The sequence below is a fragment of the Loxodonta africana genome, chromosome 16 (genome assembly GCF_030014295.1).
Source record: "Loxodonta africana isolate mLoxAfr1 chromosome 16, mLoxAfr1.hap2, whole genome shotgun sequence".
Taxonomy (NCBI): Eukaryota; Metazoa; Chordata; class Mammalia; order Proboscidea; family Elephantidae; genus Loxodonta; species Loxodonta africana.
The window spans coordinates 71,980,155-72,006,848 of NC_087357.1; the positions used below are offsets into that span (position 1 = coordinate 71,980,155).

At 54.6% G+C, this 26,694-nt stretch overlaps 3 protein-coding genes across 24 annotated transcripts in view; 1 reads left to right on the forward strand and 2 right to left on the reverse strand.

Annotated features, from left to right (window-relative positions):
• The first annotated feature begins 731 nt into the window (after positions 1–731).
• On the forward strand, positions 732–15,215 carry ZSWIM8 (zinc finger SWIM-type containing 8). 4 transcript variants are annotated; one of them, XM_023547085.2, is made up of 26 exons: positions 732–1,195; positions 3,396–3,549; positions 3,819–3,913; positions 4,124–4,296; positions 4,467–4,574; positions 4,669–4,750; positions 4,873–4,993; positions 5,346–5,547; positions 5,696–5,871; positions 6,202–7,198; positions 7,961–8,092; positions 8,236–8,415; positions 8,518–8,701; positions 8,905–9,003; positions 9,779–9,903; positions 10,523–10,763; positions 10,869–11,027; positions 11,130–11,358; positions 11,536–11,825; positions 11,983–12,206; positions 12,734–13,222; positions 13,437–13,620; positions 13,723–13,899; positions 14,055–14,174; positions 14,496–14,606; positions 14,737–15,215. In XM_023547085.2, exons 1-26 carry the CDS (start codon positions 988–990, stop codon positions 15,195–15,197), a joined length of 5,721 nt encoding a protein of 1,906 aa, XP_023402853.1. In that variant the 5' UTR covers positions 732–987; the 3' UTR covers positions 15,198–15,215. The 4 variants fall into 4 exon arrangements, with proteins under 4 accessions (XP_023402853.1, XP_010587534.1, XP_003408953.1 ...); XM_010589232.3 differs by having other exon boundaries at positions 13,437–13,596; positions 14,428–14,606; positions 14,737–15,058; XM_003408905.4 differs by having other exon boundaries at positions 885–1,195; positions 13,437–13,596.
• On the reverse strand, positions 15,175–23,791 carry NDST2 (N-deacetylase and N-sulfotransferase 2). Of its 9 annotated transcripts, XM_023547088.2 has the most exons (17): positions 23,678–23,791; positions 22,184–22,352; positions 21,950–22,011; positions 21,261–21,300; positions 19,830–21,175; positions 19,545–19,632; positions 19,044–19,223; positions 18,651–18,865; positions 18,234–18,362; positions 17,916–18,098; positions 17,727–17,823; positions 17,267–17,390; positions 16,960–17,134; positions 16,590–16,760; positions 16,374–16,483; positions 16,071–16,194; positions 15,175–15,973 (listed from the first exon to the last, which is right to left on the reverse strand). In XM_023547088.2, exons 5-17 carry the CDS (start codon positions 20,832–20,834, stop codon positions 15,848–15,850), a joined length of 2,727 nt encoding a protein of 908 aa, XP_023402856.1. In that variant the 5' UTR covers positions 20,835–21,175; positions 21,261–21,300; positions 21,950–22,011; positions 22,184–22,352; positions 23,678–23,791; the 3' UTR covers positions 15,175–15,847. The 9 variants fall into 9 exon arrangements, with proteins under 9 accessions (XP_023402856.1, XP_010587535.1, XP_023402861.1 ...); XM_010589233.3 differs by lacking the exon at positions 21,950–22,011 and having other exon boundaries at positions 16,071–16,173; positions 18,651–18,836; positions 19,069–19,223; XM_023547093.2 differs by lacking the exon at positions 21,950–22,011 and having other exon boundaries at positions 18,651–18,836; positions 19,069–19,223.
• A 711-nt stretch (positions 23,792–24,502) lies between these two features.
• The window catches only part of CAMK2G (calcium/calmodulin dependent protein kinase II gamma), a 60,645-nt gene continuing 58,453 nt past the window's right edge, over positions 24,503–26,694 (reverse strand). For all 11 annotated transcript variants that reach the window (XM_064269734.1, XM_064269739.1, XM_064269728.1 and 8 more), the window contains one exon: positions 24,503–26,444. Coding sequence is in view for 1 of the 11 variants with exons in the window: in XM_064269740.1 (XP_064125810.1) it covers positions 26,383–26,444 (62 nt within the window). In the remaining 10 variants the exon portion in view is untranslated. The remainder of the gene's footprint in view (positions 26,445–26,694) is intronic.

The following is a 26,694-nucleotide window of genomic DNA, read 5'->3' on the forward strand; positions in this document are numbered from 1 at the left end:
ATATATTTATCACTAACTTCAAAATTATAGTTATTACACTTGCTGCTAGATCTCGTTATTTAATATGTGAATTAAAAAGTACTACTATGCTAAATGCTACACATCTATTAATAGTTTGATAACTATTTCAACATAATTATTTCATTTGTAATTCTTGTATTTTACTTTGTGCATTTATAATATCTATCTGAGAAGGGAGCCCAGGGACTTCATCAGCCTGCCAAAAGACTCAAAGGCCTCACTAACATTTTCTGAAACCAAACACCTCCTTTTCCTGTTGCTTTGCCAATTAGAAAAAGTCTTCTGGAATCCAGGCTTTCTAGACTACAACTCCCAGAAGTTGAGGCAGCCCCGAGGCCTATCGGGAGTTAGGACAATAACTGCGTCCAATGGTTCCCGTGTTGTCTCTTGACAGCCTACAATTCCCGGCATGCACGGCGGCTGTTTATTCCTTGGGAACGTTATGGACGCCGAGTTATTGCCGGGATCTGTAGTTGTTTCGTACACCTTAGGGGGGCGGGGGGGGGTGGGATTGGCTTCCTCTTATGGTGTCCGAGGGCAGACTCGAGGAAAAAAAAACAGAAAATGCAGCAACTAAACAAGCATGTCCCCTACATCCGCCCGTACCAGGTCCGACTCCCGAGCGCGCGAGGACGGAAGTGGCGGCAGCCGGCGCGGCCGGAAGTTCAGATCAGCTGATGGGGGAGGCGGCGCCGCAGCGGCTGAGAGGCCCCGGCGGCCGAGCGCCTCGTCCCGGCCCAGAGTCTCAGAGACTGGCCACGATCCCTGTTCGTACCTCACTGTTGGGCAAGGCCCAGTCCCGTATCTCTCCCAGGCCTGATACCCTCGCCCGGCACGGCCGCCCTGAGCGCCCCGGCCACCCCCAGCCCCGGCTCGCCCCTCAGGCCCCGGGCCTCCCAGTCCCCGGCCGGCGGCCCAGGCCCCGGATCCGCGGGGGGAGACCCGGCTCCAGGGGGTGCGGGCCCCATGGAGCTGATGTTCGCGGAGTGGGAGGACGGCGAGCGCTTCTCATTCGAGGATTCGGATCGCTTTGAGGAGGATTCACTCTGTTCCTTCATCTCCGAGGCGGAGAGCCTCTGCCAGAACTGGCGGGGATGGCGCAAACAGTCAGCGGGGCCCAATTCCCCCACTGGCGGCGGTGGCGGAGGTGGCAGTGGCGGTACCAGGATGCGAGGTGAGGGTGGGCGTGGGGGGCTCGGGCCTAGGGTGGGCCCTCCTCGGGCCTCGCTCGGGAGCTGTCCCGGCCTGGGAGCTGTCCCGGCCTGGGAGCTGTCCCGGCCTGGGGGCTGTCCCGGCCTGGGGGCTGTCCCGAATCGGGAGCTGTCCCAAGCCTAGAGCGGACTCGAGTTTTCCGGCCTTCCTGGGTGGGCTGGCGTCAGGCAAGGCATTCTGGGGGCCTGGGCGGACTCATCGGCTTCGGCCTCCTCCACGCCAGCGCGCGGCGCGTGTCTGTGTGTGTATCTACTTGAGTGTGTTAGGGGAATGGCGGGGAAGGTTTGCGACGGAAAGTAGATCTTTGGTTGTTCTTTGCCCTAGAGCTGGGTAAGAGCATAGACCCATCTCTAATTTGGGAATACTTAGCGAGTTCAGCCCAAGGCAAGCCAAAAAGTAGACGGAAAGAGACTGTGGGTAGGGGCCGGATTGTTGTCTGAAGTACTGAAGAAGAGAACATATTGAGGTGTCACCCTATTGCAGAGTGCACTGGGAGGTTCTTGTTTCAGGGTGATTATCTCTGATCCCAGCTGCACCAAGAAGGGATCTCATCCAGAGGAAAGTGGTAGTGAACAGCTGTGAGAGGAGATTCCATCGTCCATAGGTTTAGACCAGAGGCTTCTCTCTTGGTCATATTGAACATTTGTCAGAATCCAAGGCTGGGACCACTGGATTGGAACCTTAGATTTTCATCATGTCAGGCCTGGGGAAGAGCGAAGATAATCGTCTCTGGAGTCTCCTTATGAAATAGTTTTCTTGATTTTTCCTGTTTGTTGGCTCCTCGGATCTTTCAGCAAATAAACTGATTTAGTGCTGTGGAGAATGTTGTTCTTATTAAAGAGGATAAAGGAGAGAGCAGTGCATAAGAGAAGCTTCCCAAGCTCAGGACTCACCGCCCACTTTTCCTGTCTTCCTCATGGCACAGTTTTCGTCTTGGGCCTCAATGGAGGATGGATTTCTTCAGCTTCCTTCTTTCAGCAGTTGAGCAGCTTAGCAATCAGATTTGTGTGGTTCTCCTTTGGCCATTTCAAGAGCCCTATTGTCCAAACTGCCCAGCAGGGGTTTCCAGAGCCTCTTTAGGACACAGAGAAGTTTACATGTGTCACTTTTTAGAAGTGGTAGTAGCCACCTTTAGTTAGAAATACAGCACATGCCGCGTGTAAACGCACATACACGCACACACACAGATTTTTAGCACGTTCACTATGGGTCTTCCTGTGGACTCCCTGAGTTTTTATATTTGCATGTGTGGGTTGCCTTGTGGCTTAGCACTCCCTCACTCTAAGATCTTCAGTGAATTGGTATCTACCTGGACAGGCTACAGCCTGGAAAAGCATGTCATTTTTTCTTTCACCTGGGCCACCCTCAGTTGCTTATTTGGAAAACACTGTTTGCTTGTTTGTTTTAAAGGTTCCTTTCAGTTCCATGATTTTCTTACCTGTCTTCTGACTGGAAATTCGGTGACATGTCCAGTCTACTTTGTTATCATTACCTTTTTATTGAAACAGTGTGGAAAACCTTCTTGGGTGGTAACTCCATCCTACTCAGGGGATTCCAGGAGCAGCAGCCAGGTTCCCCTGGGATAACCCATCTCCTCACTGGGGCTTCCGTTGTGGGAAGTCATGGTTTAGGTGTGCCAAAGACAGTACAGCTCTCATGCTTCTGGAGATCTTTTCCTTAACTTTTCTGGTCTCTTTCTATCTTCCCTCAGATGACGGCTTGGAGTCAGTTAGAGAAAAAAGATAGTAAAAAAGCAGTAAGAAAAGGACGCCAGAGGAGGGACATTAACAACGTAATATGAATCTAAAGTGCCTGTGGTACATGGGAAACTAGATGCCAAGCCATGTGAGAAAGGTCACTTGCTAGGGTCCTGGAACACACTTGTCTGGCCAGGAGTTTCCTGGATATCCCTGGTGTTTTCTTCTCTAGACCTTAGGCAGCAGGCTGTGGGCTGGGAATTGTCCAGCTCCCCTGGCTCCCCGAGATGGACTCTTTAGGGTTAGTGTATACTTGCAGGAGGGTCCTTTGGTTTTTCATATGGGTCTCTTTTTTTCATAGTGAAGGTGAGGCACAGGGTGTGACACTGGCATTGGTGCCAAGTAATCATGTTCCCTGTTTATTTTCTCTTTTCTTTTCTCCCACCCCAACCTTTGTCTCCAAAGATGGACTGGTGATCCCACTTGTGGAGCTGTCAGCAAAACAGGTGGCATTTCACATCCCATTTGAAGTGGTAGAGAAAGTTTACCCCCCGGTGCCTGAGCAGCTACAGCTCCGAATTGCTTTTTGGAGCTTCCCTGAGAATGAAGAGGACATTCGGTGAGATGAAAAGGGTGGAACTGAAGGACTGACTGTGGAGAGTGGGGTCCTAATATTCCACACTGTCTGCTGGGCTTCCCCCAGAACAAAGGAGATACTGTGTTTGGGCTTGTGGTGAGAGGAAGACAACGGAGGGGGGAAGGAGTGCCAGGGATTTCCCCGAAGAGGGAGTTACACCGGGGAGAGAGCTGAGGGCACTGTGGTCTCTGACAGGGTCTGTTGAAAGGTTATTGGCTGAGTTGTGACTGTGTCCTCTTCTTCACCCCCAGTCTGTATTCCTGCTTGGCCAATGGCAGTGCAGATGAGTTCCAGCGAGGGGATCAGCTCTTCCGCATGAGGGCTGTGAAGGACCCACTGCAGATAGGTGAGGGTCCCATCATGCTTTTAGGCACCCCCTGCTTCTCTCGCCTCTCTCATTCTCTGTGTCCTGAATTAAGGACCCATTGCAAGAGGCTGGGGTAGGTTGTTTGTATCTCACTCCAACCACGTGTTGTCTGAGTAACTATAGGGCCAGGGTCAAGGGCAGACCTCTGACTTGGCAGCTCTCCCTTACCATGCCCATGTTTCTCTCCAGGGTTCCACCTGAGTGCTACAGTGGTGCCTCCTCAGATGGTCCCCCCCAAGGGGGCCTACAATGTAGCTGTGATGTTCGACCGCTGCCGGGTCACTTCCTGCAGCTGCACCTGTGGGGCTGGGGCCAAATGGTGCACCCACGTCGTGGCACTTTGCCTCTTCCGCATCCACAACGTGAGGGTCTCACAATTTATCCCAGCCCTATCCCATACCCCATCCCACCTTCTCTGCTGCATGCGTGGCCAGAGTGTGTGCCCCGTCTCCTCCCCTCCGCTGCCCCTCTGTTGCTATCTCCAGCTCGCCTTTTCTCAGATTGCTTCCTTTGTGTCTGTGTCCACCTTCAGGCTTCTGCAGTCTGTCTGCGTGCCCCTGTCTCGGAGTCCCTGTCACGGCTACAGAGGGACCAGCTGCAGAAGTTTGCTCAGTACCTCATCAGTGAGCTCCCTCAGCAGGTGAGTGAGGCTGGCACACCAGAAGCTTCAGGTCTGTGTATCAGCCTTCCCGTGAGGCGCATTGCTCTCTCTGCCTTTGCTCCTTCCCCTTCAGATCCTTCCCACAGCGCAGCGTCTCCTGGATGAACTCCTCTCCTCCCAGTCAACAGCCATCAACACAGTGTGTGGAGCACCAGGTGAGCATGGTGGGGAAGAAGGGCAGTAAGAAGAAAGACAGCTGCTAGTGCAGAGCAGCGCTTATATTGTCAAGTGAACCCAGGCCCCTATCTCTAGGTGACTGACTGCTTATCACCCCCAGACCCCACAGCAGGGCCCTCAGCCTCGGACCAGAGTACTTGGTATTTAGATGAGTCGACACTCACTGACAACATCAAGAAGACACTGCACAAGTTCTGTGGTCCCTCCCCTGTGGTCTTCAGGTAAATTGGATCTCCTCATCCTATGACTGTGGTGGAAGGGGAGCATCCCTCAGGCTGTTGACAGGTCCTTTGTTCTGTTTATTCCCTGCACTGGCACAGCACCTGTCACACAGAAGATGTTCACTAATGAGTCAATGCATGAGGATAATCGTATACGGTCACAGATCCTTTGAGAGATCAGGAGATGGATGCAGAGAGAGATTTAATAATTTTTGTCACGGTTATTCTTTTGTCCCCATACTCTGTATTTTGGGTCAGGACCCCGTTTGTGTTAAAGCCCTTGTATTTCACTTTCACCTACTTTATCGAGGGCATCTAAGGGGCATTCTTTTCTACTCTGCTACTTCTACAGTGATGTGAACTCCATGTATCTGTCTTCCACGGAGCCTCCAGCTGCTGCTGAATGGGCATGCCTGCTGCGCCCTCTGAGGGGCCGGGAGCCAGAGGGCGTCTGGAACCTGCTTAGCATCGTGCGGGAGATGTTCAAGCGGAGGGATAGCAATGCTGCCCCCTTGTTGGAAATCCTCACTGACCAATGCCTCACCTACGAACAGGTAATCCCCCAGAGTTGGGGAGCTCTGTGGTGTCTCATTCTCTCCCTCCCTTAACCTCATGCCCGTCTTTCTGACAGGGACACTGGTGAGGGCTACTCTCTCTTTCCCAGGGCTATTAGGTACGCCTCACAGCCCTCTTTGTTTCCAGATAACAGGTTGGTGGTACAGCGTGCGCACCTCAGCTTCACACAGCAGTGCCAGTGGGCACACAGGCCGTAGCAACGGGCAGTCAGAGGTGGCGGCCCATGCATGTGCCAGCATGTGTGATGAGATGGTCACACTGTGGAGGCTGGCTGTGCTGGACCCTGCACTCAGCCCCCAGCGGTAAGTCTCCTCCCCAGGCTCAGCACAGCACTAAGGCCAGGCCCACCCAGGACAGACCATGGCCTCACCTCCTGGTGCACATCAGACATGCTGTTACCCTAGTCCTAGGGAGGTGGGAAGTGCTGAGCACTAGGGTTATCAGTGATTCGTGAGTCCTTTTCCTGAGAAGCTTTCTTCCTCCGTCCCCTGAATAGCACCTACTTTCCAAAATTCCTGAGTTTTGGAGTGATGCCTATGGGGCTGGCGCAAGAAGTGCTTCCTTGCGTCCTTTCCCTTCTCAGTACAATGTGTAGCCCCCCCCCAGCAGCCTCCCACCCCTTGTTCCTACAGCCGCCGGGATCTGTGTGCGCAGCTGCGCCAATGGCAATTAAAAGTGATTGAGAATGTGAAGCGAGGGCAGCACAAGAAGACACTGGAGCGGCTCTTCCCTGGCTTCCGGCCGGCAGTAGAGGCCTGCTACTTTAACTGGGAAGAGGCCTACCCACTTCCTGGTGTCACCTACAGTGGTACCGACCGGAAGCTGGCACTGTGCTGGGCCCGGGCCTTGCCCCCACGGCCAGGTGTCTCCCGCTCCGGGGGCCTGGAGGAAGCCCGGGACCGGCCCCGACCTCTTCCTGCTGAGCCAGCTGTGCGGCCCAAGGAGCCTGGGGCCAAGCGGAAGGGATTGGGTGAGGGGGTCCCCTCAGTGCAGCGAGGTCCCCGCCGCCTCTCAGCTGAGGGGGGAGACAAGGCCCTGCATAAGATGGGTCCTGGTGGGGGCAAAGCCAAGGCACTGGGTGGGGCTGGCAGTGGGGGCAAGGGCTCAGCAGGCGGCAGCGGGAGCAAGCGACGGCTGAGCAGTGAAGACAGCTCCTTGGAGCTGGATCTGGCAGAGATGAGCCTGGATGACAGCAGCCTGGCCTTGGGTGCCGAGGCCAGCACCTTTGGTGGATTCCCTGAGAGCCCTCCACCTTGTCCTCTCCCTGTTGGCCCCCGAGGTCCTTCCACCTTCCTTCCTGACCCTTCAGATACCTATGAAGATGATGGTGGTGTGTACTTCTCAGAAGGGCCTGAGCCTTCCATAGCTTCTGCTGGCCCCTCTAGCCTACTCCCCAGAGAGGTCTGTACCAGGGACGACCTCCCTTCCACAGATGAGAGTGGCAACGGTCTCTCAAAGACCAAAGAGGCAGCCCCTACAGTTGGAGAGGAGGATGATGACTACCAGGCATATTATATGAATGCCCAGGACGGGGCTGGGGGCGAGGAGGAGAAGGCCGAGGGCGGGGCTGGGGAAGAGCATGACCTGTTTGCCGGGCTGAAGCCACTGGAACAGGAGAGCCGCATGGAGGTGAGGGGACACTGAGGGAACTGAGGTAGAGAGGGCCCGGTGCTCTTTAGCCACAGCTGGGAGGGGCCATCTGGCTGTAGTTGGGAGTATCAGGATATTTGCATGACTGTTAAAATCCTGTAGCAGGCTAACTGGCCTCCCTGGCTATAGTCCATTGTTTTTACTGCTTCCATATTGGTTTTTCTGGAATGTTTTTGTATCACTTCCCTGCTTTAAACTCTTCAGTGGTTTCCCATTGCTCTTAGGATAAAAGCGAAGATCCTTGGCATGATGTGTAAGGCTCCATTTGATGTGGCCTTTGCCTGCTTCTCCAGCCTCATCTAGCTACTGTGTCCCATATATTCCAGTCAGCTGAACCACTCCTGAAGCTTGCCATGGTCTTTCTTGCATCCTTACTTTTGCACAGACTGGCCTTTCTGCCTCGAATGCCTTTCCCTCACCTTGCCTGGTTAGCTCTTGCTCCTTTTTTGGGTCTCAGAGAGCCTAGAAATTTCGTCCTCCGGGAAGCCTTCCCTGATACTGCTCCTCTGCCTCACCTCCTCTGTCTGCTGTCCTGACTTTTCCCAGTAGTAGCTGGCATCACATTGTCTTGTGTGTATGTGTCTGTCTCTCTAACCAGACTGTGAGATCCTATGGCATACTCAGGACCAGCATAGGGCCCCAGCATATAGCAAGTGCTCAAGGAATGTTTTCTGAGTGAACGTGTTGTCCTGCCCCTGGCAGTGGGGCTTCAATCTGTCTGGTACCGTGTCCTCTCTCCAGGTGTTATTTGCCTGTGCTGAGGCCCTGCATGCGCATGGCTATAGCAGTGAGGCCTCCCGTCTCACTGTGGAGCTTGCCCAGGACCTGCTAGCCAACCCACCCGACCTCAAGGTAGAGCCGCCCCCTGCCAAGGTGAGAGAGACTCCCTTCCGCTACCCTCCCTATTCTCACTTACCCTGGCCCTCCTGTGTCCCACACCAAGTGAGAGCCTCCTTCTACCTCTTATCAAGGTGAGTCAGACACATCTGCTTGCCTTCCTGTGCTTCCCTCCCTAGGGCAAGAAAAACAAGGTATCCACGAGCCGTCAGACCTGGGTGGCTACTAACACCCTAACCAAGGCAGCCTTCCTGTTGACAGTGCTAAGCGAGCGCCCAGAGCACCACAACCTGGCCTTCCGAGTTGGCATGTTTGCCTTGGAGCTGCAGCGGCCCCCAGCTTCTACCAAGGCCTTGGAGGTCAGAGGTTCTAGCTGGGCCTTGTACCTCAGTCTCCCCAGAGCCTTCTACCTTGATCTCCATTGAGGTATTGGAGGTCTGAGCTCCTTCCTGTGACCTCAGGTGAAGCTGGCTTACCAGGAATCTGAGGTGGCTGCCCTGCTCAAGAAGATCCCCCTGGGGCCAAGTGAAATGAGCACCATGCGGTGCCGGGCAGAGGAGCTCCGGGAGGGGACACTCTGTGACTATCGGCCTGTGTTGCCCCTCATGTTGGCCAGTTTCATCTTTGATGTTCTCTGTGCTCCAGGTACGGTGCTGGACTCTACAGCAGGTGGGGAACTAGGGAAGGGGTAGCTTTCTCTAAGGAAGAAGTAAGAGCCCCAAGGCTGTGAATCACCTTTAAGACCCCTCAGGTAGCTTCATGGCTAGGTCGGGGATGATGTGGGTCTTGGCTTCCCTTTCATTCTTTCCCATGACACTTCTGTCTACCTCACCCCTTCTTTCATCCAGTGGTTTCTCCCACGGGTTCCCGACCCCCAAGTCGCAACTGGAACAATGAGATGCCTGGTGATGAGGAACTGGGATTTGAAGCAGCAGTTGCTGCCTTGGGTGAGTCTCTTAGTGTCTCGAAAACACCCATGAGCTAAGCCTGGCCCAGTCCTTGAAAGGTGTGAGACATGGGCCCTGTTCCTGAGGGACTCATATGGTAACGGGAAAGCCGGGATAATGTGCATGAGACCGTCAAGAGTTCAGGGCAAAATCGCGTGCTGTGGGTGTTAGGTGGTGTAAGGGTAGCAAAACAAAAACCTAGAGAAAGGCCTCAGGGAGGTGGTGGGATTTGGAGTGTGGATTAAAAGGTCAGTAAATTCTAGGTAGGGGAACACCGTGAAGAAAGACACAGCAGCAATCATGAGAGTGACACGGCACCCAACTCCCTAAAAGTGGTGGATGCGTGCTGGGTAGGTAGAGTTGCCCAGACCTGTAAGGCCTTGAAAACATCCCAGGGTTTAGGCTGGATGTAACAGGCAATAGGGACCTTCTGTAAATGATGTGGATTAGACCAAGAGAACCCTTTGCCTCACACGCCGGTGGCTGGGGAGCCCTGGTCTGTTTGCCTTTGTTGTTGTGGCAAAACAACCAAACAAACAAACAAACCCACTGGCGTTGAGTTGATTGCAACTCATAGCAACACCATAGGGTTTCCAAGGCTGTAAATCTCTGTTAGCAGACTGCCACATCTTTCTCCCACGGAGCCACTGGTGGTCTCAAACTGCGACTTTTCAGTTAGCAGTGGATTGCTTTAACCACTGTACCACTAGTGCTCCTTGCCACCCTGGCAGCCATGGTCATTTTCCATCCCCATGAGCCCCCCTCCTTCTCACAGGCATGAAGACAACGGTGAGTGAGGCAGAGCATCCCCTCCTGTGTGAGGGCACACGTCGGGAGAAGGGTGACCTGGCATTGGCACTAATGATCACTTATAAGGATGACCAGGCCAAGCTCAAGAAGGTAAGGGACCAAGGTGCTGGGCTTTTGACAGGCAGAGAGACCAATTTTACCACCATTCTCAGGGAGTTTCCAGTACAATGAGAAAAGAGCTTTTCTGCCCATAGGAGTTAAGTGGGGAATCTTGGGACATCTCATAAAGAACAAGAGAAACCAACGATTGTTAAAGGAGTGCTGGGGCATGAGGTGGAAGAGGAGAAACAGAGGGCATAAGGTCATTCATTCATTTCTGTATTTACTGAGTTCCCACGTACTCAGGGCTGTGATAAGTGTTATGGAAGATACTAAGAAACGTAGGCCAGCACCTGTCTTCTAGCAGGTTATCCTATACCAGGCTACCAGTTACCATCAAGTCAACTCTGATTTATGGTAACCCCATGTGTGTCAGAGAAGAATTGTGCTACATAGGGTTTTCAGTGGCTGATTTTTCAGAAGTAGACCAGGCCTTTCTTCTAAGGCACCTCTGGGTGGACTTGAACCTCCAACCTTTTGGTTAACAGCTGAGCATATTAACCATTTGCACCACCCAGGTTATCCAGCATAAGGATGTTTCAAGGAGAAAGGAAGGTCATGGAAGTTGGGAGATAAAGATGCATCCTGTCACTGCTTCTCTGTCCTCCAGATCTTAGATAAACTCTTGGACCGAGAGAGCCAGACCCATAAGCCGCAGACGCTGAGTTCATTCTACTCATCTAGCCGCCCAACCACAGCCAGCCAGAGGTCTCCTTCAAAGCACGGGGGCCCATCTGCCCCAGGGACTCTGCAGCCACTAACCTCAGGCTCTACAGGGCCTGCTCAGCCAGGGAGTGTGGCAGGGGCTGGGCCAGGCCCCACTGAGGGCTTCACAGAGAAGAATGTGCCTGGTGAGGTGGGGGCATTGGGCAGGGGGATGAATGGTATGGGGCCATGTTGGGGTGCCTTTCCTGGGCTCATCCCAATGTCCTATTTTTTTTTTTTTTTTTACCTAGAGAGTTCCCCACATTCTCCCTGTGAGGGTCTCCCATCTGAGGCAGCTTTGGCCCCAAGGCCAGAGGGGAAGGTTCCAAGCCGCCTGGCGCTTGGCAGTCGCGGAGGCTACAATGGACGGGGCTGGGGCTCCCCAGGGCGGCCTAAGAAGAAGCACACAGGTATGGCAGCCACTGGGATGGCATGGAGGCAAGGGTATTCCTGAAGGCTGAAGTCTGGTAGTTCTCCTGACTTCTGGGACTGACCTGTCTTGGGGGGGTTAGGCATGGCCAGCATTGACAGCAGTGCCCCTGAAACAACATCGGATAGCTCTCCTACCCTAAGCCGGAGGCCACTTCGAGGGGGCTGGGCCCCCACGTCCTGGGGTCGAGGACAGGACAGTGACAGCATTAGCAGCTCTTCCTCGGACTCTCTGGGCTCCTCATCCTCCAGTGGAAGTCGCCGGGCCAGTGCCAGTGGAGGGGCCCGGGCCAAGACGGTTGAAGTTGGCAGGTCGGTAGGAAGAAATACTCTGATCTGGTCTATTCTCAGAGCCGCATCCTTAGTATAATATAACCCAACCATTATCCCCGTAATGTCCTCATCTACCCTGGTCCTTCCTTATCTACCCAGACAGACACCTATTTCAGAAAAACCCCAACCCCCGTCCCTACCCCATTGCCCCTTCAGGTACAAGGGCCGCCGCCCCGAGAGTCATGCCCCTCATGTACCCAATCAGCCATCAGAGGCAGCTGCACACTTCTACTTCGAACTGGCGAAGACGGTGCTGATCAAGGCAGGGGGCAACAGCAGCACTTCCATTTTCACACATCCATCTTCCTCAGGGGGCCACCAGGGTCCTCACCGCAACCTGCACCTTTGCGCCTTCGAGATTGGGCTTTATGCCCTTGGCCTGCACAACTTTGTTTCTCCCAACTGGCTCTCACGTACCTATTCTTCCCACGTTTCCTGGATTACAGGTACATCCAGTGTCTTGATGTGGGTATGGGAGGGGGATTACAAATGGAAATAGGAGACTTGTCTCTGTGTAGTTACTGATGTGATAGAAGAGATCATTCTGACTCTCCCGTGGTGCCCAGGCTAAACCCACTCTGGTCTCCTCTCCTCTCCCCAAAGGCCAGGCAATGGAGATTGGCAGTGCAGCCCTGACTATCCTGGTAGAATGCTGGGATGGACACCTGACGCCCCCTGAGGTTGCATCCCTGGCCGACAGGGCATCACGAGCACGAGACTCCAATATGGTGAGGGCAGCAGCGGAGCTGGCCCTCAGCTGCCTGCCTCATGCCCATGCATTGAACCCCAACGAGATCCAGCGGGCCCTAGTGCAGTGCAAGGAGCAGGTATCTGTACAGGAAATCTGGGGACCTGCTTCGGGGCATCTGGGGAGGGGAGGTTAGACATTGGGAAAACTAAGGGCCCCGCCCTTGATCCTCATATCCTGGAATTTACGGACTACCCAGTTTGTCCTCTGCTGGTGACACTTTACGTATTAGTGTGCTTTCACATCCACTAAGATTAGTATTATCCCTAGTTTACAGATAAGGATGAAGGTAATCACCCAGGATGTGATGCTTCGGGTAGGCCTCAGGGAGATAATGGGACTTGGGTGGGAGGGGGTGGTTAAAACTAGTTTGGAACTGCAACTATGACCAGGATCTTGATTCCTAGTAGTCAGCAAGTACCTCTCCAGTATCTGTATGAAGCACTCACTGCTCTAACTCTGGCTCTGAGCATTGGCCCTGACCTCTGATGCCTCCCTGGGAACTAACCAACTCTGAGGGAGACGTTACAATGTCATCTAGAAGTGTCCTTGAGGTGTGTTAGGTAAAGGCCATCCCCCTTATCCCTCTGTGTTTCTCTCTTCTAGGATAACCTGATGTTGGAGAAGGCCTGCATGGCAGTGGAAGAGGCGGCTAAGGGCGGGGGCGTGTACCCCGAAGTGTTGTTTGAGGTTGCTCACCAGTGGTTCTGGCTATATGAGCAAACAGCAGGTGGCTCATCCACAGCCCGAGAAGGGGCTGCAAACTGTAGTGCCAGTGGGATCAGGGCAGCTGGGGAGGCTGGGCGGGGGCTGCCTGAGGGCAGGGGGGGCCCAGGGACTGAGCCGGTTACAGTGGCGGCAGCAGCAGTGACAGCAGCAGCCACAGTGGTGCCAGTCATCTCGGTGGGGTCCAGTTTATATCCAGGTCCGGGACTGGGGCACGGCCACTCCCCTGGCCTGCACCCCTACACCGCTCTGCAGCCCCACCTGCCCTGCAGCCCTCAGTACCTCACCCACCCAGCTCACCCGGCCCACCCCATGCCTCATATGCCCCGGCCTGCCGTCTTCCCTGTGCCCAGCTCTGCATACCCACAGGTGAGACCAGTGTTCTGGGGGGTGGGGCACATGGGGGCGGGAGTAGGCACTCTGGGAAAACAGTAGAGTCCCAGAGTCCTGGTGGGGTGTGGGAGTCTGGGGGGTCCAGCCCAACTAAGATGGAAATGTCAGGACACCCAGTTGTGGGCCGATGCGGGAGAGCCACACCTTAGTATAACTCGTGTCTTCCATCTCTTCCTCCCCCTTCCTCTAGGGTGTGCATCCTGCATTCCTGGGGGCTCAGTACCCTTACTCAGTGACTCCCCCCTCACTTACTGCCACTGCTGTGTCTTTCCCCGTCCCTTCCATGGCACCCATCACAGTACATCCCTACCACACAGAGCCAGGGCTCCCACTGCCCACCAGTGTGGCCTGTGAGTTGTGGGGACAGGGAGCAGGTGAATGGAGGGGAGGTAAATGGGGCAGGGGCGGTGGGAGGCAATCTTCTCTGTCCCTGTTTGGGCTCTGAGTTCCTCACAAGGCTTTTATCCCACCCCTAGTGAGCAGTGTCCATCCAGCTTCCACGTTTCCGGCCATCCAGGGTGCCTCGCTGCCCGCCCTGACCACACAGCCCAGCCCTCTGGTGAGTGGGGGTTTTCCACCACCCGAGGAGGAGACGCACAGCCAACCTGTCAACCCACACAGCTTACATCACCTGCACGCTGCCTACCGTGTTGGTGAGTAGGGGTCCCTTTCTGTTGCTACCCATTTGTGCCAGAGGCTCTTCAGTGCCTTCCCCTAGCCCCCTGCCAATAGCTCTTAATTTGTTTACTGTGGGGTCAGGTACCAGGTTTGGGTAGAGGATGAAGAGATGCCTACCCTTCTCTCCCAGGAATGCTGGCACTGGAAATGCTGGGCCGCCGGGCACACAACGATCACCCCAACAACTTCTCCCGCTCCCCCCCCTACACTGATGATGTCAAATGGTTGCTGGGGCTGGCAGCAAAGCTGGGTAACACCTCCCCTCCCCAGGACCATTGTCCCCCCCTCACCTGCTCCCCCCAACTTCCTATCCCAGACCTCCTTCCTAGCTCTTGCTGAGTTGAGGCCTTGGTCGGGTATGTGAGCGTGCGCGGGGGGCGGGGGGTTACCTCAGCTCCTGGGGTGGAGGGAGGCTCTCTGCCAGGCCAGAGCTGAGAGAAAAGTTGGGTCCCTAGGGCAGAGGTGGCCACCCCCGTCTCATGCCCCTCCCCCCTGCCCCCCAGGAGTGAACTACGTGCACCAGTTCTGTGTGGGGGCAGCCAAGGGGGTGCTGAGCCCGTTTGTGCTGCAGGAGATCGTCATGGAGACGCTGCAGCGGCTGAGCCCCGCTCATGCCCACAACCACCTGCGTGCCCCGGCCTTCCACCAACTGGTGCAGCGTTGCCAGCAGGCATACATGCAGGTGACGACCCAGGAAGTATGGAGCAGGGTGGAGCACCTTCTGGGCAGTCATGGACCAGATCACCCAGCATGCAGGGGTGAGGGGCCTGGTCCTGTGCTTGGTGGCTCATCCTCCACATGTCCTCCTCCAGTACATCCACCACCGCCTGATTCACCTGACCCCTGCCGACTACGACGACTTTGTGAACGCGATCCGCAGTGCCCGCAGCGCCTTCTGCCTGACACCCATGGGCATGATGCAGTTCAACGACATCCTGCAGAACCTCAAGCGCAGCAAACAGACCAAGGAGCTGTGGCAGCGGGTCTCGCTCGAGATGACCACCTTCTCCCCCTGAGTCTGGCTCCTCCAGAGCCCTATACAGGGACACAGGCCTGTGGCTGTGGGGGCCCCTCACACAGGGGGAGTGAATCTTGGCTGGACAGATCATCCCCACTCACTTCCCCGGTAGCCCAGACTGGCAGCTGCTCTTGGGCTGTAGCTTGGGGCCAAGATGTCTCAGACCCTAGAAGCTTAGGGTTGGGCGAGACAGCCCTGTCTGGGAGGGGGCGTTGGGTGGCCTCTGGTATTTATTTGGCATTTATAAATATATAAACTCCTTTTTTTACTCTAGTCTGCCTTGGCCTCTCCCTTCTTTCCCTCCATTGCAGGTGGAACCTTGAACCAAGGGTAAAGAGCCTGACACTTGGTTTAATTTTTTCCCACCCCAGTGAGGCAAACAAAACAGAAAAATAAGGATGTTTATTAAGCACATTTGTAGCCCACAGCTAGGGCTCATATTCAGCTCTATGAGCCACTGTCCGACCTCATCCCCATTCAATATGAATGACATTAGTGAGGCCAGGCCACAGGTAGATCCCATTGCCTGACTAAAGGGGCCACAGCATGGGGTCCCTCCCACAGACGACAGGTATAGATAGGTACACTGCTGGGGATGAAGAGGGAAATCACCGGACTAACACGTTCCTCTACACCCTGCCTGGACCATCTCACCCCTTCCCTCCTCCCCAGACCACGGGGTCAGAGGCGCCTAGTACCGTGATGTGGGGTACCAAGGGAAGCCCCTTTATTAGACCCCAAAGCTATGGGAAAGGGATGCCCTTCCCTTCTCACCCATTCTAGGTCCAGGGGCCACTGAGGTAGACGGGGAAGGGGCCAGGCCACTCTAATCCCCCTTGGGATTCCTGCTTTGGGCTTGTGCCTTAAGGAAGCAGGGGGCTTTTGCTGGCACAAAGACTGGGACATCAGCTCAGACTGGAACGCTGCAGTTCTTCTCGAAGCCACAAGGGCACTGGCTGTCCAAGCCGGCTCAGCAGCTTCGACAGCTCCAAATTGTGGTTCCGGAAAAAATCCGTAAGGAAAAGGCGGGACTGATAGGAGAAAAATGAGGGCACACATGTTAAGGAGTGGGACACAGAATCAGATTTGGAGGTTGAGAGGGATGCCCTGCCCCAGGCACGCACTTACCTCACTGTCCATATCTGGGTACCTCCGGCCTTTGCTCTTTCCTAGACAGCGAGTCTTGCCACCTTCAAGTCCCTGGCACCAGAATCCCTTATCCTCATCAAACCTGCTCATCAGGAAGAGGCCACTAGGTATCAAGGAGAAGAAAACGCAAGCCCCATAAATGCATACCACCCCTGCCAGCCCACATGGACACATGTCTCTCCTTGTAAGACAGGGTAATCCCATGTCTCTTCCAGACAGACACAGTCAACGTGCTTCCCCATTTCCCCCCAAGTACTCCTCCCCTGGGTCATGCTCTCCCACCTGAGGGTCTGTGTGTAGTTCAGAAAGGGCGTGATTCCCAGGAACTTCTGGATGCTCTCCATTGAGGCTGCTGGGTTGGTACGCAGCTCCTGCCCATCCACGATCAGCAACTAAAGAGACAGGGTTGCGATTCTCTCTGCATTCCTTAGAAACCTCTGGGCTGAAGCGAACAGGAAGGGAGGGGGAGCCCCAAGGAGGGTTACTGGGGGACTGTACCTGTCCAGAGGGGTAGTAAGTGAGCCAGCGCTGTAGATGGGTAGAGTAGTGGCCAGGGATCAGACAGCGGCTCTGCAGGGAGCGAAGTGCCAGAGGGGCATGGGAAGAGGCTGAAATCACCTGGTAGAAGGTATAGTTCAGAGCAACTGGATCTCCATGTGCTCGCTGGTGCTGAAGGACAAGGAGCAGGAAGAGAAAGGACTGGTGATTTGATAGAATTATTCTGCCCTTACTCATGGTCTGGTGATCAGACAGCATAGGCACGTCTTCCCAGGGCACTAGGTTAGTTTCCCTACCCTCATCCTTTCTGCCTCTCCAGCAGTCACTGCCCCCTCCCTTAAGCACCAGTGTACCCTAGCCTCAGGCAGACCTGGTACCAGGAGTAGGCCCGGTCGGCAGGGTTGGTGAGCACAGTGATGATCTTGGCTCGTGGTAGAAGGGCAGCCCCCCGCCGTGGTACAACCTCGGAGTCAAAGTAGGTGGCACTTTTTTCAAATAAGAAGTCAGTGCTGGCATTGGAAGGGACAGGGAAGAAGTCCATGTACCTAGGAAGTGGCACAGAGGAGAGACAGAGAAATTTGCAAAGAGGCCAGACATCTGTGATGCCAGAAACCGGAATGGTATTTTTGGGAAGGGAGTGTTTCTCTGAGAAGCATTCAAAGGGGTCTCAGCCTCACCAGTCAATGCCCTTGTGGTAATTAGGGCTGTTGAAGAACTGAATCTCCTCAAAGGTGCTGGGGCTAGGGAAGCTGCTAGTGACAGCTGGGTGCAGGCTCAGGAAGAAGTGAATAGCTGTGGTCCCTAAATGGGAGAGAAGCCAGCTCAACACCATGAACTTGAAGGAGGTGAGAAGATAACCACTCTGGATAGTAAAAACAATGCCAAATTAGAGTGAGAGAAGGAAAGTCTGAGAGAGGCCCAGGGAAGGGTTAAAACAGTGGTGCTCAACCTTGACTGTATTAGAATCACCCATAGATCTTTTAAAAAACTCCACAGATGATTCTGTTCAAACAGTGTTAAGAACCATGGTTTCAAGGAACTAGATTAGCGAGTGGGTGGGACGAGAAGGGAGTTCCTTGGCAAAAGAATCCTCTGGCTTTAAAGCAGGGCAAGAGAAGTTGGCTAAGGGTGATTCACCTGTCTTCTGGGGTCCCACAATGAGGAACTTGGGGAGTCGATCACAGGTTTTCTCCTTGGACCAAATATCTTTGTGCCGCTTGTCATCACAGGGATTCTGAAGGGAAGGCCAAGGATCAGCTAAGGCCTAGTCTCCTCTCCAACCCCCAGTCCCATCCTGTCTCTAGTCTCTCTGAGCTGTACCCTTACCTGCCAAAGGGGGCTTCGCTCCTGAGGGAAGAGTTCAAAGTACTTTCGTGCGAGAGGGACGGGAGGCAGGGTCTGCAGGCGCAGCCGTGTCCAGCACTGGAGGAAGCGCACCAAGCTCTCAAAAGTGTACAAGCCCAGACGGTCATTTCCATAATTGGACAGATGGGTCATAAAGATGCTGATCTGCAAGGGGGTACCTGCATGTCGTATTTGGAGAGCCTACCCTACCTCTGAATGAGCTTTGGGGAGCAAAGGTTCCAGCCTGCAAACATTTTGGGCTTTCTAACCCTATAGCCCTTCCTCCCAGGAGCACCTTACCGGGTTAAGCAGCACCGTCAGAAAGAGCTCTCCACCTCGGATGCTCCGGTCTAGCTCACGAGAACCTCCGGGATACTCATTATAGAAGATTGTGTGAGTGAAGAGGCCACATGTCTGCCGAGGCAGCACCTGGAGGGGAAGAAGAAAGAGGGATAGACGAGATCTGAAAAGTAGAATAAGAAGTAGATGAAAGAGAAAGGTCCTGGGGCACTGGGATTCCCTGGTTTGTAGAGGACTCAGTCTGAAGGTACAGCAATAAACCTCTTGCTACGCGCATTATTACTTTTCACCCCTGAACCCCCTACTGTTATCACGTGGATGAAAACGGACTGGCAGTTGACTGGACATAGGTCAGTGCAGGCTGGAGGCTGTCTGAACGTTGGAGCTTGATTCAAGTTTGCATTGGGAGTCCCTCACCATAATGCCATTATGGATGAAGCCACGGCGGTAGCGGGCGGGGCGGAGATGGGGATACTCCTCAGTGCTGGTCACCTGGATGCCCCACACAGACTTCCAGGCCTCATAGAGTTGCGTGTGGATGGGGTACACGCCCGAGTGGTGGGGGGCCACAGCATACCCAAGATCCGTGGGAATCCCATGTTCCTGGGAATGGCATAGACTCTCACCAGGACCTGGTGAGGTTTGGGGAGTAGCGGGTAAAGAGGGTGGGGACGCCTCCACAGAAAGAAAAATGGAAGGGTAGGGAGAGGGCATCCCATTAGGGGAGGGTGAAAAAGGGAGCACCATCCTGGGGAGAGACGCCGGCGGAGGGAGCGGGGCCTCACCGGGGCGCAGGGAGCGGGGCCTCACCGGGGCGCAAGGAGCGGGGCCTCACCAGGGCGAACTGCCTGTTGAGCCTCATCTGGCCAGCCAGCACGGAGCGGTTGTGGAACAGGTGCGGCTGCATGTGGCTCCACATGTGGGGGAACCACCAGAAGTCCCTGCGGTGCTTCAGCAGCATGGCGTCCCCTGCGTCCTCCTCCTCTGTGCCTGTGACCACACGCTGACCACTGACCACCCGGACACCGACCACAGCCGGTCAGCCCCGTACCCCCCTCTGCTCTGTAACGTTGACCGTTTCCCATGCCCAGGACACTACTGACCCCTACCCACCGAAGACTTCCCATCTGCTCCACCGCCAACCTGCCCCCAGCAAACCGTAACCCAGATTCACACCCACCACTTGCTCCTCACGCCAGCCTGACCCCAAACCATACCCCTTTCTCAACTCGTCTGCCTAGGAAGTTGGACAGTGAAGGGGCAGACCAAACTAAACCCGACAATGCTGAAAGAGCAGGGGAACGTGCTCACCAGTATGATAGAACTTGCCCGAGAAGCCCAAGTTGAAGGTGAAGTTGGGGACTAAGGTCCTGAGTTTGTTCTGGGTGTTCAACAGGGCCTGGGAAGGGTAGCAGGGACATGAGAAATCAGGACAGAGCAGACTGAGCAGGAGGAAAACGAGTAGTGCTCTTCCCGCCTAGGAAGGACAGGGAGCGTAGCTACAAGCAGCTCAGAATCAAGGAAGCGAGTCTGACACAACAGCTTGAAACAGCTTCTAAGGAAAAGAAATTCGAGTCACGAAAAACGAACACTGACCTCAACATCAGCCACCTTCATGCGGGTACCTTCCTTGCCCACAAAGATGTCATCGATGTCTACCAAGATGTAGCGGTCAAGGTCCAGGCAGAGGCGCTTGCCAGTGAGGTACCCAACAGCATCAACGAAGACAAGTTTGTGGAGCCAGAAGGAAAGGCCATGGCCGAAGAGCACCCGCTGGATGCCATCATGCAGTCCCAGGTCCTGTACCACAGTGGGAAGTCGGGTCCGGCGAGGCACTGGTCCTGGCACGGGGAGTTCAGCTGGCTGGAGGCTGGCAAGAAGCACTGGTTCATAGGTGCTATGGTTGGATTGGAAGATGGTCCAGTCGTCACCAGGCAGTGGCCCAGGCTCCAGGCGGCTAGGGCGTGTGAGATGCAGTAGCGGGGCAGAAGGGTTGACTTGGTAGTCTCGGAGCCCCAAATTTGAGTGTAGAAAAAGGGGAAAGCCCTTGAGCTGGGCACTCAGTAGGCTGTGCTCGTGGGCTCGGAAAAAGCCAATGATGCCCACACCATACTCCACACAGTAACGGTCTAGCAGTTCCCGACTCCAGGCATCCAGATTGACATACTTGAGCAAGTTCTCATAAATGACCAAGACATAGCGGCCACGGGTATGATCAGTCAGTGTAGGCATGTCCCCTCGGCCAGGTGCCAGCTCAGTGCTGTAACGAAAACGACTAGACTCCAAGATGGCCACAATCTCCTGCCCTAGCTGTGAGTATGCACTCTCCACAAACACAAGGACCACGGGTTCAGTTCGAGCTGTCTCTGGAGGCCTAGGGGGCCGAGGTGGGACTGGAGGCCTTGCAGGGCCAGGGCCAGCTGCCCCACCACTGCTACAGTCTCCCAAGGGCAAGGGCAAGGGTTCCTTGGCTTTGGGGCTTGTAGACACATAGTAAGCCAGGAAGCCCATAGAGCCCAGACTGAAAGCGATCAGCAGCAGTATGAGGCGGTGCAGTTCCAGCTGCCGAGCTGGGCGTACCACCTTCCACAGCTGTAGCATGGCGGGGGAGGGGAGGCAGGGAATGGGACCACCTCAGGGGATGGCAGGTAGGAGTTCTATAAGCTGAGGCTCTCTTGGGAGGATAGAAGGATGGAAAAATAGGGGAAAGGGATTCCCTCAGGGTCAGTTCCCTGAAGAGATGGAGACAAGTCCCCTCAGTATAAGACAGGGGAGGTAGAAGGGGTAGGACAGGGCAATTGGACACAGTCCACTGGTTTCAGGTCACCATGGCCCCTTGGCCCATGGCTTCAGGCTGCAAATCTGGCCAGGCTCCAGCCTAAGCCCTGGCTGAGCTCCTCACATCAGAAGTCAGCGAAGTTCACAATGTCTGCCCCCACTATCTGAAAGACAGAGAAATTGATGGGTTACTTCTCCCCTTGAAATTGTGTCATTAATCCACTTCCCCCGTCACCCTATCTCTCTTACCTCCTGCTCACTAGATGATCTGTTCTCCAAAAACAAGCTCCTGTAGAAGAACACAAGCTGAGTCTCATACTGTTGTTTCACAGCTCATTCCCTTCCTTAGAATACTGTCCAAATTCTCCTCCCTGAGCTAAGATCTTAGCTGGAGCAAGTATAGTTAAGTATAATTAAGAGGACAAATCTATCAACAAGTGGCCAAACAGCCCAGGATGCTGAAAATAAAACTGCTCCAAAAGAAGTTCCCAGCCCCTAAGAAGCTGGCCAGCCAGCAGGGGTTCTGCTCTTTCTGTGAGAAAGGGACGGAAAGCCCCAAAAATCCTGTGCTCCAACGAAATATCAGATAAGAGAAAACTCATGAGCTTGTTTATCTTCCTCATCAATCTCCATATCACAGCCTAACAGCACTAACGAATTTGTAGTCAGGTGGACACTATGGTGGGGGAAAGAGAGATGCCAGCAGATAATCATTCTATTGGCTTCCAAACTCAGAACTTAGGGACTCTCTTTTCTGTTGCTTGTGAAAAAGTACTCACTTCTTGCCCTTCACCTGAAACCCCTGTGAATGATGTAGCAGTCTGCTTGAAAACCCTGGGCGGGGGAGGGGGGCAGTTCTACCCTGTCCTATAGGGTTGCTAGGAGTTGGAATCGATGTGATGGAAATGGGTTTGGTTTTCTTTGGCCCTTCACCTCACCTATGCCAGTGTCAGGAGAGAAGATAATAATGGAGCTCCATAGCAGGTCACGTCACTGGGATCTGAGGAAAGCCAGAGAGCTGAATTCAGAGTCCCTCTCCCTGTCTACTCTGGTTCTCCTTCCTAACCTAGCCTAGGAGGTACAGTGAAACCTGTGAGAGCAGGAACTTGATGGGGCTGCCTTGTTTTTCTGGGTCTTGCAAGTTTTCTGCCTTTGACAGGGTGCAGTCTTACCACTTTTCTATCGCTCCTTTTAGTGGAAAATGTTTTAGTTTTCCTTCTGACAGGTTTCCGCCTTACACAGGTTCCAGCTTTTGCAGATTTCACTGTATTATGCTCCCATTTCTGAACAGCTCAGAAGGCTCCCTGAGGTAGCTTAGAGAAACCTGAGGGATTCAGAGTCCTGTTATAAAAACAGAGTAAGTAGGGCTGGGTGACAGAGAACAACAGGCACCAACAAGAGAAATAAGGATAACGTGGTCGGAAAACACAGTTTTAAGAAGACCTAATTTGGGGAACTTTTTTCTTAGACTGCTTTTGGAAACTTTATTGCCACTCTCCCCACCTCAGCCTAGTCAGGTCAGTTGCTGGCAATCCCAGTCTACCACCCTACAAAATTCAGGAGTGATTAGACAGAGACAGGGTCCTAAAGAACTGAAAGAAATTATTTAAGAGTTCAGCTTTGGCCTGGGTAAGGCTAACTGATATGAGAAGACAGCTGGGAAAGAGGATCAAAATGGTGATGGGAAGGGATGAATACTAAGAATTAGAGAAACTCTTTAGGGAAGACACGGTTGTGGGGAGAAATCACTGAGAAGTGGATATTCAGAGTGAGTCACTCATAATGATAGTAATAATAGTACTTAGCATTTTTTGAGAGCTTATTACTTGCCAGACACTCCTCTAATCTCTGTACATACAGTTAATGTAATATACCAGCTCTATTCCATCGGTACTACTATTAATATCCCCATTTCACGTATGAGTAATTTGAGGCCCAGAGAAGCTCAGTAACTTGCACAGGATCACACAGCTAGTCAGTCAGTGGAGAAACTGGGATTCGAAGTCGCGCACTGCATTTTAGCTTCATGCCTAGAAGCAGCAGCGGCAGCATTTCGGGAAGGGGTGCTGAGAGAGGGATTGGGGTAGGTTGTGGGTGGAATGATAAACACTGAAGGAAGAACACTGCTGTGGTGGGGACTATGCGGATGTGCAGGAGGGAGAAACCAAAGGGCCGTCTGGGCCTGGCCTGGGAGAAGGCAACAGTAACAGGGCTGGGCGAAAGCTGGGGGTGTGGGCACTGCGCTGGGGGCGCGGTGCCGAGGGGGAACACGGGCGTGGGGGCTGGCACAGCGGGAATCATGGATGGAGGAGCTCCACTGAGGGCGACTACGGGGTCACAGGTGGATATGAAAAGCGCGCCGGGCGCGGAACATTAGAGGGGCGCGCTGAGGAAAGTCTGGGGTGACACCCAGGCAGGCAGCGGGCTGGAAGAGCCCCGAGGGGAGGACGGAGCCCCGCACCGAGGGGACGAGCTGAGGGGGCCAAGGCAACTAAGAGGGAGGCTCGTGGAAAGACACAGGGCGACGGGCGCGCTGGGCCGCACGGGCGACCCCGCGGGTGGTTACGCTGGCAACACTAGGGGGAGGTCTGTCAAGGGAGGAACTGAGGGCGACAGGGGATGGGGGCCACGCTCTGAGCGCGGAGTTCTCCTCAAGGGCTGCTCACCCGGCGGACTGGGCGGCGTCCCCGCTGTCCCCGGGCTCCGCCGCGTCCCGGGGCTGCCCGGCTTCCCGGCTCTCGGGGCCTTGGGCCGCGTCGCCGCGGCTCCGCCATCTCGAGCGAACCTCTGCCGCAGCCGGACTCAACCACCGCTCCCGCCGGGGGGAGGCGGCGCGCTGCCGATCGCAGGAGCCGCTCGGATCCTCGCCGGCCCCGGGCCTGGCAGCCGCGCGGCCGAGACGCCGGGGCGTCGAACGGCCCTCCGCAGCGCGCAGCCGAGCCGCGGCCTCCGGGACGGCGGGCTCCGCGCCCGCCCGCAGAGGCACCCCCTTCCTCCCCGCCCGGTGGTACAGTCCGGCGAGCGTCGGCGCCGCGGCTCCGGGAGCAGGGGCGGGCCCAGCGTGCGGGCTCGTCCACTCAGCCCTGGGGAGAGGGAGGCGGGCCAGCCCATTGCGGAGCGAGGGGGAAGGCGGGCCGGCCCATTGCGGAGCGAGGGGGCGCGGAGGGGCCTCGGCCGCGGGCAGGGCACAGGGGACCCCGCAGCCCACCTCTTCAGTGGGCTACAGCCTTCCTCCCCTCCCCACCCCAAACTCGCCTCAGCAGCCAGGAGTGCGGGCTGGAGGCTAAGGATTTATGAGGACGTCTTACTCTACAAAGGGCCCAAAGGGCGTGAGAGAAGGCGCACCCCTCCACGTTGAAGCCGTGTAACCCAGGCTGCCAAAATCTAAGCCCCTGGCCGTAAGCTTCCAACAGTAGTAACACAACAGACTGTTTAAAGGTTATTTTATTAAATATCTTCCGTTCAAGGTTTCATTGTAACAAAGCTATGAAGGGTCTACCAACATTCAGAACAAACACTATTTTTAAATTATTTCTATGTCACCATGCAAAAATTCTGCATCAAATGCCTTCCATTTCCTGTTTAAAAGGTGATTTTTTTTTTTTTTAATTGTCTATTGTCTACAGATGCTGACATTAGCCCCAGAAGAGGAATAAGAATGCTAAGACATGGGGCTGGAGCAGCCATATGAAGCGATGGGTCTCAACTCTAAGACCATTTGTCTTCAAGCCAGCAAAATCAAACCCCGTGGTGAAGGTGTCTGCGTGCTGGCGCTGCAGGCTGCTGGGCAGGAAAGGGACAGGGCCCAGGGGCTGGGGCATGCATGAGGTGCTCGGAGGAGCCTGGCCAAATCCAGGCACCAGCACCTGTGAGTCTGCTCTTGTCTTGGCTGGCTCCAAGATAAACCTGTAGCTTTGCCTCTTTCCCCAGCTCCAGTGCCTCCTGGAGGTAGTCCAGGGAGCTGGGGACTACATACCTTTCCCCCAAAGTGCAGATATTTGTGCAGACAACTCTGAACAGTTGTTCTTGGGAAACCAAGGCCATGACCAATCGCACCTCCATTCTCTTCTCTGTTACGTGCTTAGAGCATAGATCTTTCCCTCCTGGAATGGAACTCTTTGAGCACAGAGAGGGACAACGAATGTAGGGGCCATGGCTTCGACCACCTCTTTTGGGGACATGCAAGTGGGAGTAGGGTGATGCCCATGCAGATTGTCCAGCAGTAAGTCTATAGTCCATCAGTGAAGAGGCCTCTTTAAAGAGGACACCTGTTGTTTTTGCCAGAGCAGTCAGGTCAATCTCAGACAGGAACAGAGATGGACGTGCAGCAAGGGAAGAGGAAAAGGGAGGCAGCCCTGAGGGCAGCCTGAATGCATAGAAACAACCACCACCTCTAATCCCACTGCCTCACTCCTCCCATCCCACAGGGGCACTTGGTAGAGGGCCCAGGTCCAAGTGAGGGTCAGCACAGGGACCACCACCATGAAAAGGCAAGACAAAGATGGTCCAAGTCAGCACAAAAACAGAACTGCCCAACGCGTCAAGGAGAGGCCTGGCCAGGGCCTGGCTCTCTCCTTGCTAAGTTATAAGAAAACAAACATGAAGCAAAGCGGCAACCCCTCCCCTTCCCTGCAAGGGTCCAGGCCTCAGTATCAGGGCCCGCGTGCATTGTGCATCCTATAGAAATGGATGAGTAAGTGAGTGCATGTCAGACTAACGCGAGGTTTCTCATCGGCTTCGGTGCGGACACACTTCTGCAGCACCAATTCTCTTCCCGTCTACACTACACGGAACAGTACAGCAACGTCCGGGCCCTCAGTCCTGAGGCCACTGCATCTCAGCTGCCTCTGTAGCAGGCTGGGAGCTCTGCATCCTCTCCCAAGCTGGTCTGACGGCCACAATGTTCTCATCGGCCTCATTCTAGACACCCATGCAAGTTCTGAAGAAGTCCATTCCTACACCTGGGGCAGGCGGGCCACATCGGGGGCTGCAATCACACCATGGCCCCGAAGCTCTGTCAGAGTTCTTGCCTGGTCCCCCTGAGTCCATGGGGGCCAGAGGCTGAGTGTGCCTCTCTTCTGGGCTGGTAGGTGAGCCCACTGCTCATGCCAGGATGGGCGTCACACAAACTCCTGCCTTCTTGCCAGCCCAAGGGCTATCGGTGGTTTCAAAACACATCATGGTACGGATTCCTTTTTTTTTTTTTTCAAACAATCTTTTTTTCTTTTCTTAAATGTAAAAAACACCTCGGTACAGCAGAGACAGACACGAAGGGCGGGCGGGAGGGCTGCATGCAGGGGCGTGCATTGGCTGCTGCCGCTTTGTAATTTAATTGTTTTAAACCTCAAACGAACAGGACTGCCGCTGTCACTCAGGCCCTCCAGAGCCACTGGCTGCGAAGGTTCGACCTCCAGCTGGGATCTCCTAATGCCCCTGTCAAACAGGACAGAATGTGGTAACGAAACAGGACACTGGGCACACAGAACAGTTCCAAGCCGGCCCGAGAAGGGGCGGATGGGGAGAAACTAGTGTTTAAATGTAACACTGCCTCACAACTGCTCAGCATTCACCAAGGGCTTTATCATATTTAATCCTCACAACCACTCAATGAAGTAGGCACCACGCTTTCCGTCTTTTCGAGATAAGGAAACTGAGGCTTAGGGAGGGGAAATAACCAGCCCAG

What these genes read in the sequence shown, in the direction of transcription:
- ZSWIM8 (XM_023547085.2), top strand. Translation starts at nt 988, where the DNA reads ATGGAGCTGATGTTCGCGGAGTGGGAGGACGGCGAGCGCTTCTCATTC. An exon ending in TGGCGGTACCAGGATGCGAG is followed by an intron (nt 1,196 to 3,395) that starts GTGAGGGTGGGC and finishes TTGTCTCCAAAG; the next exon opens with ATGGACTGGTGATCCCACTT. An exon ending in CACAGAGAAGAATGTGCCTG is followed by an intron (nt 10,764 to 10,868) that starts GTGAGGTGGGGG and finishes TTTTTTACCTAG; the next exon opens with AGAGTTCCCCACATTCTCCC.
- NDST2 (XM_023547086.2), bottom strand. Translation starts at nt 20,834, where the DNA reads ATGCTACAGCTGTGGAAGGTGGTACGCCCAGCTCGGCAGCTGGAACTG. An exon ending in GCCCCGCTCCTTGCGCCCCG is followed by an intron (nt 18,866 to 19,043) that starts GTGAGGCCCCGC and finishes AAACCTCACCAG; the next exon opens with GTCCTGGTGAGAGTCTATGC. An exon ending in TACCACAAGGGCATTGACTG is followed by an intron (nt 17,135 to 17,266) that starts GTGAGGCTGAGA and finishes GCCACTTCCTAG; the next exon opens with GTACATGGACTTCTTCCCTG.